This window comes from Sus scrofa, chromosome 4 (genome assembly GCF_000003025.6).
Source record: "Sus scrofa isolate TJ Tabasco breed Duroc chromosome 4, Sscrofa11.1, whole genome shotgun sequence".
NCBI lineage: Eukaryota > Metazoa > Chordata > Mammalia > Artiodactyla > Suidae > Sus > Sus scrofa.
The window spans coordinates 32,862,615-32,880,091 of NC_010446.5; the positions used below are offsets into that span (position 1 = coordinate 32,862,615).

The 17,477-nt window shown below is 42.4% G+C and overlaps 1 protein-coding gene across 3 annotated transcripts in view; it reads left to right on the forward strand.

Annotated features, from left to right (window-relative positions):
- Positions 1 to 16,875, forward strand: part of DPYS (dihydropyrimidinase) — an 88,338-nt gene extending 71,463 nt beyond the window's left edge. The window contains exons 8-10 of one of the 3 annotated variants that reach the window (XM_001925251.5): positions 3,365 to 3,572; positions 14,970 to 15,100; positions 16,452 to 16,870. In XM_001925251.5, coding sequence (XP_001925286.2) covers positions 3,365 to 3,572; positions 14,970 to 15,086 — 325 coding nt within the window. In that variant the 3' untranslated portion in view covers positions 15,087 to 15,100; positions 16,452 to 16,870. Of the gene's footprint in view, positions 1 to 3,364; positions 3,573 to 14,969; positions 15,783 to 16,451 lie in introns of those variants that run through there. The other 2 variants (XM_021089028.1, XM_013996559.2) reach the window with 2 other exon arrangements.

A 17,477-nucleotide genomic window follows, 5' to 3' on the forward strand; every position in this document is an offset into this window, starting at 1 on the left:
AAATGCATCAGTCCAGACATGTTTATGTAACATTCTATAATATAAGCCCAAGAGTTTCTGCCATCAGTGTGACAGTGCTAAGCAGGAAAGCAGTAGCCCAGATTATGGTGATGGTCATAAAAAGTCACTTTAGCCTGAGGGCCTAAATCTCCTCTATATTGTTCCCTAGATTTATTTTCTTTAAGTTTGTATCTTTCATCACCAACTCATAACTTGTTATAACTCATTCTATACCTAGTAACCCTTTAACAGTTTTATTCATTTCCTACTTCAGTGACATTATTTACTATTTGATCAGAGCCCTTCCCTCCTTTTAGTGTTTGAAATTATTGTTATTGTATCTGTACTTACCTCCTATCCATTAATGACCTTTTAAACGTTTCTCTATATCAGCTAGTTGGTTGCTAAGGATGCTGAAAGCTCTTTTTATTGTAGCATACACTGGCCATATGACCCAGCAGTGCCTCTTGTGGGTATTTACACTGGAGAAGCATCCACACCAAGCATGTACATGAATGTTTATAACATCTCTGTTCATAATCATCCCAAACTGGAAACCACCCAAGTGTCCTTCAGTAGGTCAATGGATAAACACTCTGTGGTGCATCCATCCAGTGGAATACTATTCAGCAATTTAAAAGGAATGAATTATTGATACACACAACTTGGATAAATCTCAAAATAGTTATGTCAAATGAATTAAATCAGCTTCTAAACGTTACATACTCTGTGGTTCCATTTATATGTCATTCTTGAGCAGAGGCAGCTATATAGTGACAGAGAACAGATCAAGGATTTTCAAGGAGGTAGTACAGTATGACTACACAGAGATAGTGTGATTTTAGGGGTGATGGAAATGTTTTATACTGTAAATGTGAGGGTAACAAATCTATCCATATGTCAAAATTCATAGAATAACACTGAAAAGGTAAATTTTATTGCACACTAATTTAAGAAATATAAAAAGATTCCAGTTTCATCAAAGTAATCATAGCCCTTTGACAAGCTATTTAACCTCTCTAAGCCTCAATTTATTTACCTGTCAAGTGTGGAAAATACTCTCTACTTTGAAGAGGTGTTATAAAGATAAAATAGAACACCATAAAGTATGACATATAAGAAGCTCCTCTTTTTCTTTCCCATGCTGAAATTTCTTATTGGAAGCAGAATCTTTTTCCTGTTGATATTATCATCTGTCCTTTTATACAGTTATTTGGCTCTTGGAGAACAGACTGGAGCCATTGAGTGTTTCAAGCAGAAAAGTGACCTGATCTGATTTTCTTTCTTTTTTTTGTTTTTTGTTTTTTGTCTTTTTGCTATTTCTTGGGCCGCTCTCGTGGCATATGGAGGTTCCCAGGCTAGGGGTCAAATCGGAGCTGTAGCTGCTGGCCTACGCCAGAGCCACAGCAACACGGGATCCGAGCTGCGTCTGCAGCCTATACCACAGCTCACGGCAACGCCGGATCGTTAACCCACTGAGCAAGGGCAGGGACCGAACCCGCAACCTCATGGTTCCTAGTCGGATTCGTTAACCACTGCACCACCACAGGAACTCCTGATTTTCTTTTCTTTTTTTAGGGCCACACCCACGGCATATGGAGGTTTCCAGCCTAGGGGTGAAATCAGAGCTACAGCTGCTGACCTACACCACAGCTCATGGCAACAACAGATCCTTAACCCACTGAGCAAGGCCAGGGATTGAACCCAAAACCTTATGGTTCCTAGTCAGATTAGTCTCTGCTGCACCAGACAGGAACCCCTGATTTGCATTTTTAAATGATCATTTGGGTGGCTTTGTGAGGAGTGGTGAGGAGTGTGGGAGAGTCAGAATGGAAGTGGAGAGGCCAGTAAGAGGAGGTGGGGTTGTCCAGGTAAGAGGTGATGGTGGCATGGACTCAGTGGGAGCAATGGAGGGGAGAGAAGTGGGCAGCTTTGGGATATATTTTTTGGAAGTAGAACCAACAGGCTTGATGATAGTTTGAGAAATGAGGAGGGTGGCTGGGGTGTCATTTACTAAGATGAGAAATTTAAGGAAGGAGCAAACTTGAGTGTGTGGGTTGTAGTTGTGATGGAAAATCAAGAGTTCCATTTGCACATGTTAAGAGTGGAAATGGTAGTTGGGTGGTAGGTAGTTGGGCGCAGGATTCTGGAACCCAGTACAAGGCCAGCCAGCGTTGTCTATTCATTTCCACTGGAGGTGGCTTGAGTCTCCCAGCAATGCCCTTCCAGGTTAGGGTGAGGAGGGGGAGCTTTTGGCTGCTTTTGCTTTTCCTTTGAGGCAGCCTTGGGATTTTTAGCAAAGTAGTTTTCTTCAATCCATTCCTGAGAGCAAGTGCTTGTAGAAACTTCAGGTTATGCTGGTATGATCCACTGCTGCCAGATTTTTTTTTTCTGTTCCATTTAATGAGATTTAGGGAAAGGAGATGCCCAGCATTTCCAATACTGAGCCTGGAAGTTGTCAATCGTGTTGTGTAAGATTGAAAAGTACTAAAATACTGAGAGTGCTGATGAATATGCAAATACAGGACGATATGCTGAGAATATATTCTGACATACTTCGTTGTTTTTATTATCCTCAAATTTCCAGTTTTGCCGCAGACAAGGAAAAGAAATTCAAGACGTAATTTTCCTTGATACCTACCAGATTCAATTTGATAACTACCATTTAAGGATTGCCTCTAGAAAGGGAGGGATGGGAATTTAATCTGAGGCAAAGTATTGGAAGCCTCAGCTGTGTCTGCAAAAAGTTAAAATTCTGGGGAGTTCCCATTGTGGCTCAGGGGGTTAAAACCCAACTAGTATCCATGAGGATGCGAGTTCAATCCCTGGTCTTGCTCAGTGGGTTAAGGATCTGGCATTGCAGGAAGCTGCAGCATAGGTCGAAGACGTGGCTCAGATCTTGTGTTGCTGTGGCTGTGGCAGGACCCCTAGCCCGGGAACTGCCATATGCTGCAGGTGTGGCCCTAAAAAGGAAAAAAAAAGCTAAAATTCTGTAGAGTGGGGTTTTGGGTCAGTGTGTTCATCAGACTCATCTGTGTTTGGAATGTTATAATTAATACTTTATTCTTTAAACATATATGTAAAACTTTTCAAAAATGTAAACACGATAGATAGTACCCACCTTCCACCCACTTCATCCTCATTAATCACTGTAAAGAGTGATCTATTGGGTTTTTCTCTCAGAAAATGTAATTACTTTGTAATGAAATGTTAATGCTGTGTTCTATTCTTAAAGTCACTTGTGCCAGCAATGAAGTTATGGCTTAATAGAGCTGCTGTATTTTCTCCTAAGTCATTCTTTTAATATGCTGTATTTGTCACAAGAGCTGGTGATGATCTGGAGCAACTTTGTTTGTACAAACAGGACAATTTCAGCAAAAACTCATCATCAGGCTGTTAACTTCAACATCTTCGAGGGCATGGTTTGCCACGGGGTGCCCCTGGTGACTATTTCAAGAGGCAGAGTGGTATATGAAGCTGGAGTCTTCACTGTCACAGCAGGACACGGGAAGTTTATTCCCCGTAAACCATTTGCTGACTATATTTACAAACGGATCAAGCAGCGGGATGAGGTGAGTGGGAGCTAAGTGGGCTGTTCCCACAGGCTAGACTGTCACCTGCTCCTGGATGGTGGTGGTGGTGTTGTCACATACAGTTGGTTAACATAATCCTGGTGTGTCAGAAGAGGTTACAGACAAATAGTTTTCAAAGAAAAAATAATAATTGGATAGGTGCATTTTCCCTTGCAGATTGGTGTCTATTCGGGGTTTCTTAATGTACCAAGTTGGGGTTTTCCCTAGGCAAGTTCAGGGCTCCTGTGGGCCTTTTGGAAGTTGGGTTAGTCTGGTCCTCTGAGAAGCAGCCATCCAGGTGGATAAAGGTGTGACTTTTTCTTAGGAGAAATACCCAGGAGAGAAAATGGGCAGGAGCCTGGGAAGAGCTGGGACAGCCCTCAGACTGCAGTTTGAGCCTGGCCCTAGTGAGGCGGAGGAGAAAATAAAAGGGGGGTGGAAGCCTCCTACACTACCCTACAGACTAAGAAGGTTTGAGCAAGGCCTATGGGCAGCCCTTGAGCCAAGCCTCCTCCTCGCCAGCCTGTCCAGCAATGACAATGGCATGCTGTCATTGGCTGGGAGCAGCAGTAGGAGGCGAGGCCATCATGCAAGCAAAGGGATGGAGTTCGGACAGCAACTGCCCCATGAAAAATCATGCTCCCTCTAGTTGAAGGTTTGCAAGGCCTATTCTAACGACCACCAGAGCAATAAGGGAGTTTGGTGCCCAGGTAAATGTGAATTCTACCTTGACCTCCCATTTCCTAGCTCTGTGGTCAAGAACATGTTTCTCTGTCATCTTTGGGCTGCTTTCTCATCTGGAAAATGACAACAGTGCTTCCTCCCTAACAGACTGTATTACTCAAGTGAAATTTTTTTTTAACCAAGTGAAATTTTAAAATGTAAGGCACAGACTAGGTGGTCATAAATGTTTTGCCTTCCCCCTTTGATGAGCGAATTTATAAGAAAGGCCTCCGAGTCTTCGTAATAAATGTTGTTATAAGAGAGATAGATATTTATTCTTTTAATATATTTTGGACTTTCACAAGTTTGTTTGGCTCACACAGTGTTTTAAACAGTTTTTAAAATTCACGTCACTAAATACACTAATAGATCAGAAATTTTCAGATTAAAACCATCTAAATTGCTGGATTTGGGAATGAGGGGAGGCAACTGTACCCTCAATCCCACATGGGAACAATAAGCCAGTGCCAGAGCTCTACAGAGGCTGCCTTTCTGATTTTCACTTGTAGGCTTCACTCATCCATGTTCCCAGACTGGCCGTGTAGACATTAGAGTTTGTAACCCTTGGATTAGTTCTAAGGCTTTTGTGTATTCTTTCCATTTTAACATATACTTCTCTTTTTCCAAAATTCTCTGGCTATTTTCTGACTCATTTGGGTCTTGTAGTCTCTTTGATTTCTCCTCTAATGTTTTATGAAAATTTTTACTTGTGCATGCTCAGAGTCCGTTACATAAGTCATCCTTTTTTTTTTTTTTTTTTGTCTTTTTGCCATTTCTTGGGCCGCTGCCGTGGCATATGGAGATTCACAGGCTAGGGGTCTAATTGGAGCTATAGCTGCTGGCCTACACCAGAGCCACAGCAGCACAGGATCTGAGCTACATCTGCAACCTACACCACAGCTCACGGCAACGTTGGATCCTTAACCCACTGAGCGAGGCCAGGGATCGAACCGCAACATCATGGTTCCTAGCTGGATTCGTTAACCACTGAGCCGCGACGGGAACTCCCTTTTTTTTTTAGCCACTTCCTAAAGTTTTAAGCAAATGGGTTCTCTGTAATGCTTTAAATTCTCAGGATGCTGCAATTCCTCATTACTTATATTTCATTCAAAATATTTTAGGTTGTAATTCATTTTGCTAGGGGTTAATTTGTAAATGTTGACACTGACAGGTGACAGGTAGTGAGTGTAAGATTATCATGTGTTTCTAAACATTTACATGATAAATAAGAGCAGTACTAACTTTTACTGAGTGCTTACTGAAAGCAAGGCACAATGCTAGGGACCTGTCGCTGTAACAACCCTGTGAGGAAGGGATTATTGTTTTCCCACTTTAAATATTAGGAAACTGAAGCTTCAGGAATTAAGAAACCTGGTCATGTCACATAGCTAGTATATGGTAGGAACAAAACATAAACTCTGATTATTTTACTCCAAAAACTATAAACTTAAGCATTAAACCATATATTGTGAACCATAAAGACTGAGTTAAGTGAGTCAATGGGAGATAAATTATTCTGTTCTAGGTTTGGGAAGAAAATAAATTGGAGGCATTGATGGCAGCTAGTTCATTCATGACACTTGCAGGACTAATTGAAGGAATGAACAGAAAGATGGACACTTAGAAAATCACAAGGAGGTGGAACCAACAGAACTGGGTGATTAATTATGTGACACTTGAAGCGGATCTAAGGCAGGGCTCTCCTGGCTGTCAGTACCAGTTTCTCACCAGCAGGGGCACTAGACTAACTGGGAACCTGATAGACTGTACTTAAACAACTGACTTGGCCAAAGTCTTCCTCTTGTAGGGAAGTTTGAGGCAGCTGAAATCACCAAATGACTGGCTTTATAAGTTCTCTTTTCAAGTTGTTGTTTGGTGTCTTGTTGGCAAAATTAATGTCAACCTTATTTTTTAAGAATTCACTATCAGTTTTGTGAGTTAGTTTCGCAGTAATTTCTTCTAATGCCAACTTTTTAGATATTCTAGCGCATTATTGTTTTTACAATTACAATAATAATAGTTGTTATTGTAACATGTTGTTCTGAGCATTTTCTATCTACCAGGCACTGGACTAGGTATATTTATATTTATTATTTTATTTAATCTGCACAACAAGTCATGTGGGGGATGTTATCCTCATTTTACAGAATAGAAAACTGACTCCAAGCAAGGTAAAGTAACTTTCCCTGGGCTAAGCAGTAAGTAAACATAAGAGCCAGGGTTTGTGACAAGGCCTTTCTGATTCCCACTGTACCATGGGACCTCAGTAGAACAAGGAAAGAAGAAAGTGACTGGGAAATTCAAATCATGGGGAATGCATTACTTTAAAAAGTGTTGATGTGGAAAGAGTATCGAATAAAATGGGTAAAATGAGATTCGAGGGTTGTGTGGAGATGTTTCAGACCTTTTTTCTCCCCATTAGTTGAAGATAATTTTATAGAAGAAAGAGTTGTTAGCAATCCCAAATTTTAAATTCACATGAGGTTATTAGAGCTCTTCCTTTGGTTTTCATCTGAACTGTTCAGATTTCTTTATGAAGGAGGCTAAGTGTTTGAAAGCAAGCAGGAATGGCCCACACCATTTCTCTTGCTCACTTGTTATCCTTCCCAAGAAAATTAATCACTTACCATTCTGGATTCCCGAAGCACAGATTATAGAGATATACCAGTGTTTGTCAGCTCCAGAACTCGGCTGGTCCCCTGGCTAGAAGGTTAGCTCTTTGGGGAACTTATTTTTTTATGATCAGTACTTGCTATATTGTAGGCATTTGATAAATAAACAAGTTACAAATGGAAGGAGCAAAGGCTATAATTTCAGAGGTCATAGAATGGAAATTAAATAAGTTTTTGCAGAACATTGTCCCTTGCCTCTTCCCAAACAGCAAGGTTTTCTGAGAGCTTGATTCTTCTTCATGATTTTATTATTTAATAAAACTTAGCATCATGCCATTCCACTATCACTGTTATCAGATAGCGGGAGGAATTTCAAAGGAAAAAAATGATATTTTAATGCAATTTGACAGCTTTGGAGAGTTGTTGCTTTATTTTTAATATTTAAATAGTGGCTCCTTAAGGGAAATTATTTTAAATCAAATTTTATTTGATAAATATAACATAATAAAATACATATTTAAGTTCATTGTAAAAAGTCACTTAAAGAAGAGTGTTGGGGGATGCCAGAAAGAAAAATAAAAGAGGAAAAAAAAATTGCATCATCCCTTGGTGTCTGCAGAGGTTTGGTTTAGCATTGAGGAAGCCTGGCATCAGCTATCTATGCATAGCATCTAGAGAATCACCATTGTGCTTCCGCAGATGGTGTGCCTAGGTTTGCACCTTGTTTTCCTTGTTGATGCATATTATGCTAATGACCCTCATAAACCCCTGGGGCCTTGAGTCTCCTCTTCCTCTTATTTTAACAGGACATATCATGCTGTGCAAACGTGTGCCTATCTGCTCAGGTCCAGCATGCCTAGACCAACGCATTCATTATGTCTTCATCCAGCTGACCACATGAATAACTTATGCCTTTTGGTCTTTGTTCTTAAGCTTAAGTTATTTACCAGCACTGTAACTGTTTTTCAAGCAGGAATATAGGGTAGATAGAGGTAAAGCAAGACAAATGGAGTTTTCAGCATAGAAAATAGAAGCAGAGAGGCTAAGAAAAGATTGTAGAAACATGTCTCCAATACTTACCCATTCCCAAGGCAATAGGTTGCCTCTGTTGCTGCCAAAGCTTTTAAACTGGATTGTTTGTTTGCAACTCTAAGCATAATTTGACTTTTAAAGAAGATAAAATTGAATGGTTGGCTGATCTAGTCCTTGAAATGGGTGTTCTCTGTTTCTGAAATAACAGTTTATCAATATCTTTCTCACTGTGGTAATGTAGTGAAAACAATTTGACATATCATCAACTGTCGTATAACTCAGATTTCCTCAGACTGATTGCTAATAATTATAAAAGGTGATAAATATTTTGGAGCCAGCTCCTTCTAGTTCGTAAGAGACACTTGTGTGTATCTCTTCCCAGCACCTCATTCATGATGTCAGTTTGGTAGCTTGAAATCAGCTATGGTGGGAGCATTTACACAACAGCAATAGGCACGTGCTATTTAGGGCGATGAGAAAAAGGGAAGTGTGGTTGTTAACATTTACTAGCACATCACTGCATACAGGGACTTTTAAATACTCTCTGTTCATGTTTTATCTAACTTTTAATGTTCATTCAGTAAATATTTATTGATGATCAAATGTATGCTCACATTGTCCTTGAGGGGTAGCTCACAGGTATTTTGAGGATTAAGTGCAAACATTTGGTGGGTTGTAAAACATTACCAGAATGCAAATTTTCATTTCTATAGATCACCTCATTTGGATCTAATGATTCACAGTTCTCTGGAAGACTCTGTCCCGTGAGAACTTCTAAGAAACTCTCAGTTCAGTCACAGGTTCGATCCCTGGCCTTGCTCAGTGGGTTGAGGATCCAGCATTGCCGTGAGCTGTGGTGTAGGTTGCAGATGCGGCTCGAATCCCACATTGCTGTGGCTCTGGCGTAGGCTGGTGGCTACGGCTCCGATTAGACCCCTAGCCTGGGAACCTCCATATGCCGCGGGAGCGGCCCAAGAAATGGCAAAAAGACAAAAAAAAAAAAAAAAAAAAAAAAAAAAGACACTATATCCTTAAAATCCTAAGAACATAGGGGCTTGAGACTTCAGGTGAAAGTATTTGCAAACTCTTAGAACACACTTTATTCATCAAGCCCAACACACTTATTTTTCAGATAAGGAAAAGAGTGAAATGACAAAAAGACAACAAAACAAAACAAAACAAAAACCTCTCAGGTCAGCAGGTTCTGAGTACCTACTTGTAAACTCATCAGCCAGGGATTTCATTTTCAGGGAGTCACTGTTCATTTGGACTGTTTGGTATTTAGAAGTTTTGTTGTCTTTATTGCTCTTTTAGTGTCTTAGCCTCCATGGAAAGCATTATATCAGTAACTCCTTGGGGTCCAGGATTCTTCTCTATGGTCTCAGAAAATCTAGCATCCTTCTCTGCAGACAATCCAATTAAATTTTCTATCAACTTTAAGTTTTCTCATTCCCTGATCAGCTAACTAAAAAAAGCATTTCTGCAGTTATGCAGGTATAATATTAATTATGCAATTAGTATTTATTCATAGCACTGCATATTGGAATATAATTCTCATTTTTGTCTTTCTACTAACTCATCACAGTGACAGTTGTCATTAAATACTATGAACTCAAATTGAACTCTCATCTACCAAAATCAACTACCAGCATGCTGCTGGGTGAGGTGCCATCCATTTTTCCTTTATTACTAGGGTAACCTCTCGTATTGTTACCTAGGGTACCTCTAGTATATTGTTTTACCCTCAAGCCATTCTATTTGATCATGAACCCATTAAGATGGAAAGAACTGATGGTGGGATCATGTAATTTTGACCAGCCTGTCCTGGGGAAAAAGATGCCACCACCCAGATCTGTCTTCCAAAGGTGTGCACTCAGGATACAAATGTTCTGTGGTGCTCCCTAAGAAAACTCTCAACTGATTTCAGATAATGTTACCCTTAGGTGATTCTCTTGCCCAATATCATATTAAAAGGTTGAAAAAAGTCCTACAGTCAATAAATCTTTCATTTAACAAATGTTTGCTAAGCACCAAGGCCTATGCCGATTCCAGGTGCAGGGGTTACAGGCATGACTAAGACAGCAGTCCCTGTCTCAAGAGCTCAAATCCTGCTTCTGTCTCAACTAAAGTTTCTGGTGCTATGTGCTCATTCTGCTTGAGATGCTTATTATACCTCCTTGAGAGGAGGTCATTAGCCACTGGGATAAAAGACTGTAGAGACTGGGACTGGACATAAAATTTAGGAGCCATAGCATGTAGATTTAAAACCATGAATCTGAGGCCACCAGAGAGACTGTGGACCAAGAAGAAAGGGGGCTTAAGAAAGAGCTCTGGGAGTTCCCTTCATGGCTCAGCAGTTAACGAACCCGACTAGGATCCATGAGGATGCAGGTTGGATCCTTGGCCTTGCTCAGTGGGTTAAGGATCCAGCATTGTTGTGAGCTGTGGTATAGGTTGCAGATGCAGCTTAGATCTGGTATTGCTGTGGCTGTGGTGTAGGCCGGCAACTACAGCTCCGATTGGACCCCTAGCCTGGGAACCTCCATATGCCGTGGATGCAGCCCCTCCCACCAAAAAAAAAAAAAAGCTCTGGGAATGACACCTTCAGGGGTTGAGGAGAGGAGAGTAAGGAGCCATGAAAGGACCTGAGAAAGCAGACCAGGAGCTTGGAGGATCACGGAGAAGAAAGGAGACCTGCTTGCTTTGTTCGACGCAGAACCCTCTGATGCCTCATCCTGGTCTTTCTGTGAGCTTTATGCTGCATTAACATCCTCTAAGGAGTAGGTGTGCACTTACCTGGGAGACAGGATGGAGTCCCTGTCATCACTGTGTTCATCTGGATATGAGGGAAGGAAACCCACTTTGTTTTGGACTCAACCACAAGGATAACCTCTGAGCATTTCACACTGGTGGCCCCACGTGCTGGCGCCCTCTTCAGGGCTGGGCACTTTGCACTTGAGATGGAGACTTTCCCTTGTCACTAGAGAGGAGCCACATGACCACTTTTCCTGAGAGTTGTAGGGTAAGAAAACAAATGTTCACCTGAACTTCTGAATAACACAGGGATGGCTTAACATTCCACAGAAGGAGGGCCATCACCTTTCCATTTCATCACAGTGTACATCTATTGAGGTTCTAAAATATACATAGAGGCCATGCCAGGGACCACAGACAGTACAAAGACGATCAAGACCTGGATCTAGCATTAAAAATAGCTTATGTAACCACCTCTAAGTTTACGAAAAGATTAAACGGTTGAAAGTACTGAAACGCTTGAGACCAGAACTTCAATTGTCTTTGATTCCTGTCAACTTGTCTATAAAGGGGAAGGCTGTGAAGTGTGGGACAGCAAAAGCCTCCCCACAGAGGATCAGTCTGTGTCTGAGGTGGCCAAGTGGACAGGAGTGGTTCACAGCCACAGCCATTCTGGCGGGAAACCAGTCCCGGCCTGCCCCAAGCCTGGGCAGCAGATAAGGAGGGAGGCTGTATGCGAGTTAGATTCCAGGCAAGTGAGAGACGTTTGCTGGTCAAGGTGACCAGAGTGATCAGCCAGGTTAAGAGGAGCCTTGTGGCATCACTAGTGCAGTGACCAAGCAGCTGGAAGGGGTTCTTACACAACTAGGGAAGCCAGCCATAGAAGGCCACTGGCCAAAAATGCTGTCTGGGGAGCAGATCATCAGTGATCCACACAAAGGAGATGAGGGAAACTGAGTCAGCTCGGCCAGGGCAGCCCACACAAGGAGGAAAGAAGCTCAGGCGGGGATCTCTTCCACCATCATTGTGAATTTGTGAGCTATTTATGGAGTACTTGTTATGGAGAAACAGAGCAGTATGTCTGTCCCAGGAGACAGACAAGGAAATAGGTAATTTCAGAAAATGATAATGACAGAGAGATAGTAGATGTGGCTGGAGCGCCAAAGTTTCCAGGACTGATGGTTGCCTGGGCTGAGTTGTTGAAGATCAGTGGAGATATTTAGGTAAAAAGGAGGGTGGACACACCAGGATGGGCAAAGGCATGGGACTGGCAGAAAGATGCCAGGAAGGATGCTAATTCACCTGGTCTGAGTCCCCCCTGAGCCTGCAGTTGGGTTCAAGGAAGGGGTCCTCCGAGACCAGCTGTTTGTGGAACAAGCCCACCCCTGAATGAGGAGGGTGGGGCCCGGGGTTGACAGCACTGGTGTTGGTCATTACTTCCCAAGAAGGAGTCTAGGCAAGACCAAAAAGTACAGCTGCAAACCTCAGACAGTAAAGTTTCAAAGGAACTGTTGAGGAAATGGGGAGAGGAGGTGGAGCTGATGAGGGACACACAGCACAAAGGCAGGTGACACAAATATCAGTGCACTGATGTCACCTTCTCCAGGGGCTGCAGAAAAGACTTGTGATTGAACTGAGATAGGCTATGGGCTTTGCCGAGCACAAATACTGAAAGGAAAAAAGAGAAAAGCAACAGTCTTTAGACCGCCAGCAAGAGAGCGGTTAAAGGAAGGTGGAAATAAATCCCAGTTGGCTTGGACAGTCCTGGATTATGCCTGCTAATTATGTTCACTACCCTTTACATTCTCAGAAGTGTCCCAGTTTGGGTGATAAAATATACAGTCACCCTCAGTTTAAGTACATGCATAGAGTTGAGCTTGGAAAGTAAACCGGGAGAAGAAAAAACATGGGGACTAAAGCCCCCAAAGGGAGGATGTGGGCAGAGAGTGGGGCACCAAGTGAGTTTACAGTTTCAGGTGTGGACTGACTCCAGGTGACCACGGTGTCCAGGGGTGGCAGCCATGAGGGGCCGATGCTTCATTTCCCTGTGTCCGTTTTCAAAGTGATGACAGAATCCAGGGTGAAGGAAAGAGCTGAGTTGATAGTGAGCCAGAACAGCAATCCAGCAAAGCATGGAGCCAGACACAGAAAGTGGACAGAGGCTTGAACCTATGCACAGGGGGCAGGGGTCTCTCCCCCTCACAGAGCCATCCATGTGCCCCCGACGCTGCGCTTCATATTCCTCGGCTGTCAGAATGATCTCGTCTTCTTCTTGGCTTTATCCTCTGAGCCTGGCAAAATATCTAGGGCTTGCATGGGCTTAATAAATATCTACTGAATGAATGAAGGAAATGCTTTGTGTCTGGGGAATGTCATGTACCTGGGAGGTGGATTTATTTCCTCCCTCTCGTAGATGAGTGAGTAGACTCAGAGGGGCTTTTTAATTTAGCAGTTTCCTACAGCCAGTAAATGGCAAAAGCTAGAATTCAAACTTAGACCTACCTTTCTCTAAAGCCCACACTGTTGGTCACCACAATATGTTAGTTTGGTGGTCAAAATAAGACAAAGATACACAAATGTACACACACACATTTATTTGTTAAGAATTTATTATATGCTAGGCATTATTTTAAACACTTTACATGGCTTTAATCCTCTCAACATATAATCCTTACAACCACCCTATACATTAGGTGCTGTTATGATCCCTGGTGTACAGCGTTAAGTTAGGTGCCCAGGCAAGCTGATTCCAGAGCCTACACCCTTAGTCACTGGGGTTTGCTAACTCTTGACTTGTCAGTGAATTTGTGTCCACGTTGACAAACAGTATGGTTTTTTTTTTATTTCCTGTAATTAACGAATAGTTAGTTTACAATGTTCTGTCAATTTACAAAACAGCGTTTTAATTAGAACAGTGTCACATACCACAAAAGAACAAATCTGAGCAACTCAGGGTCCTGGCCCTGCAGCCTCCGCAGCAGGTGGTCTAAGACCATGTTCACCACCTCCACAGCTTCTGAGATTTCCTGGCAACTCAGCCTCACCTTCTCCAGCATCACCTGGAACTTCCAGGCACTGGGCTCTTCCTCCCTCCGAGCGGTGGCTGTGACTTCCGTGGGCGGGGCTGGGGTCTCGGTTCCCTAGAGGAGCGCGGGCCCCCACGGATGCCAGATCCAGCCCCGGAAAGGGGAGGCCTCAGCGCCACAGAAGGCTCTACCCCTTTGGTCAGAGCCACGGGGCCCTTTGCTCATTCCTCCTTGCGGGCCGTCCGGGTGCATATCTGCAGTTTCCGCCTGGCTTATGGACCGCTCTTCTCCCACCGGGATCGCGACGCCCTGGAGGGGCCGCCCCGGGCCGGGTGGCCTGATGCTCCACCGTGGCCTGTGGACTCGCTAGGCTCCATCGGGGCGCCATTCACAGTAGGCGCCGAGGCCCTGAGGTCAGTGGCTCCCACCTCTGAAGCTGGCGCGGTGGCTTTCTGCGCCAGACAGCCATGCCTGGTGGTCTCTGCGCCCTGGAGGGAGACCTGCGTCTGGGAAGCTGGCAGGGAGGAACCAGCAGACACGCAGGAGATGAAATTTAAAAATCCGGAGCTAAGGCAGCGGCGGGAGGGCCGACAAACAGTAAGATTTAGTTACTTTGTGTGACTCCCTTTATTTATAAAGACCTGATTTCAAAACTCTGCTCAAGCACTGAATTAACTCTGGCTGAATCCAGCTAAGGGTTTTGATACACAGTTGGTCACTGAAGAGATGTAGTTCCAGATGGGAGATGCCCTGGAAGACCATGCAGAGACAGTCGGAAAATGAGAAAACCCACATACAGACTGCTAGAATCTGAAGCAAAATGCTGAAAGTATTAGGAGAGAAACAACCAAGCACTCTGGGAATACAGACATCTAGGGTGGAAACTACAAGAAAAGGTAGAATGTTTAAAAAGACTGTAAGGCAGTTTTAGAACGGAGTGTGTGAGGACATGGCAGAGGTCCTTGTGAATATTGCCATGGAAAGAATGATTGTTAGAAAGTGTTCCCTGGGCCTTTGATGCAAATTGAACACCTCCTCCCCCACCCCCAACCCGCCCACCACCAAGCGGAAGTGTGGGACCAGGCAGGTTGCCCTTGCCAGGAATTTCTGTGAAAGGACAACGGGTGGGAGGCACATGATAAATTCACAAGGTTCATTTCTGGTCTCACAGTTCATTAAGGGAGCGGAACTTAGCTTTGACTTTGAGAAGTCAATAAACCACAAGAGAAAAATGAAATGTTCTGTTTCAGACATGCGCACCTACCCCCGTGGAGCGTGAACCCTATAAGGGAGAAGTCGTCACACTGAAATCCAGAGGGACAGAAGACGACTCTACAGCTGGGACCAGCAAACAGGCCCACCACTGAGCCGGGGGCTGGCAGTAAGGAACAGTGGACAGAGAGTTTTTCTGTAACACAGCATGTGAAATTAGCATATCTCTTGCTTTGGAAGCATTTGAAGAGTTCAAGGTCAAGGTCAAAAACTTCAAAGTAACGGAAGACTCAAGGATAGTTTAGCCAAAGAGAAGACTGGTAAAAGGGCTCTTGACGTAGAACCCTTGGGTGAGCCTGCCAGGCTGAAGAAGGCCTTGGCCTGGCTAGAGATTTATTCTCTGAGATGTTAGGAAGCACTCCTCAGAGGCTTGGAGAATCAAATGTGTGCAAGAGGCTGGTAACACGGAGGGACCTGTTATTGAGGGAAGTTGGCACTGCTTCAAACAGAAAGTACAGGTTCATAGTCAAAATTTATAAATTGTTTACTCAGGACTTTAAAAAAAATGAATCTTTGTATTGTAAAAGTAACTATCTTCTGGAACTTAGAATGAATAAGAAATGAATCAAATATTGCTTTCAAGAAAATTATTTGATAATACTTCATCAAAAAATATACTTATTTCACACTTAATTTTATAATAATTTTATGGATATGGTCATTTACAAATATTTGAGTGCTTCATTGATTCTCAGTTTCTGAAATTCAAATCTTTCTTTTTGAAGCGCCTGTTACCATCATCCTTGTCGATTTTCTTTTTCTTTTCTTCCCCAATTTGTTTTCTGATCCTGCTCTGCCGAGGACTGTGACTATGGCTTTGCTGTGATGTAAACATTTTTATAATGTCATTTCCACTGTCTTCATGAAATCTACACGTTTTGCCAGATTTGCAATTTCACTTACCCTTCTTTTTTTTTTCTTTTTAATGTATGATACATTTTCAGATGTTTCACCACATAGCAGTTAGCAGAAGACTATGGAAGAGATTGACATGATGGACAGGGAGAGATGTTTGTTAATTAGGGACACTGTCTGGCAAAGGACACATTTTATACAAACCCAGTTAAGCATTTCAGGTTTTCGCATTATGGTAACCCATGCTTTCCTACATAACCCCAGACTTGCATAATGGGGCCCTGTGTGCTTCTGGCTTTGTTTTATTTCATTATTGAATGTTGTTAAGTCTTTAATAATGCTATACAGCCAAAAGTTCCAGCTTTGTTTTCATTTCCTGACTATTGGAATTATTCTTCCAAGCCAGAAAGTGCGTGTGAAAAACTCAGAGGAAGATTAGCAAGAGGAAGGAATTCTATCGGATGCTATAACATGCTATTACCAGCATTTTTAAGAGCAAGATTAGTGTTTACTTTGATTATAGCATTTCTTGGGGGTTAGGCTTGGGTTCTGCATCTCTTTGTGAGGGAGAATGTTACACTGAGTTCCTTTTATTCTGTTCAAAGGTAAAATCAGAGAAAAGGATGCTGCTGTTCCCATCCCAGTTAAACGTTGTCAGCCCATGGAGAAGCAGGCCTTATTTCAACTCACCAAGATCCTTTTGAAAAAATAATCGCTCTAGGCTTCTTTGATTTCCTTTCAGAAGGAATAGCTGTCTTTCTCACTGTGACTTTGTTGCAGTGTAAGATTGAAGATATAAATGAATATTATTGTGATGGAAAATCTGTGTGAAAATTCATTGATGATAGTTTAAAATGTCATCTTTGCTTTTCTTACTTGAATTTTTAAAAATCACTTTCCTGTTTAAAGTTTTTTTTCCAATATATACATTTGTTTAAAAATAGCCAACTCTGTGATTTTACAATCTATTGTAATTCATAAGCATTTAGATCTTTATTGTAATTAATAAACATTTAGATCTTCATTTTATATCCTGTTGTCTGAGTTAAGTGAGTCTTTTTCTAACTAATGGGATTGAGTCTCTGGGAGTTGGTTTTGATTCAAGCATAATTTCCTGAGAGACATCTGCTTCCACAACTCCTGGAAATCAGGTCCTTCAGCAAACCCCACAGAATCAGACTGGATATTCAATCTCAGAATAACTCCAAGGCAAATTATCCCATCACACTGGTGAATGCAGGATTCGCGGGAATTAAAGGGACTCAGCGTGGCTGAAAGACGCCGCAGTGGTACCTTCCCTGCCCTGCACTTCCTGGTCTGTGCTGTGATCCTTTGTGTGCAGAGAAGCTGAGCTTATATTTCTTCTCCTGGGTAACTAGGCCAAGAGGGATTTTTAAAAGATGAAGTAAAATCGGGGCAATCATATTCTCACTGCAGGTACATCTGCCCCTGACTTACTCAGATCTTACTTAGATCTGCAGTGTATTCACACTTTTGACGAAGAGAATCCAGTTTACTTGATTGTATTTCATTTTGAACACAGTAAAAAGGATGATGAACCACATCTAAAGAAGAATCACAGGTGTTTTTTTTTCCTCAGGTAAGAGATACCTTAAAATATCTTATCACTT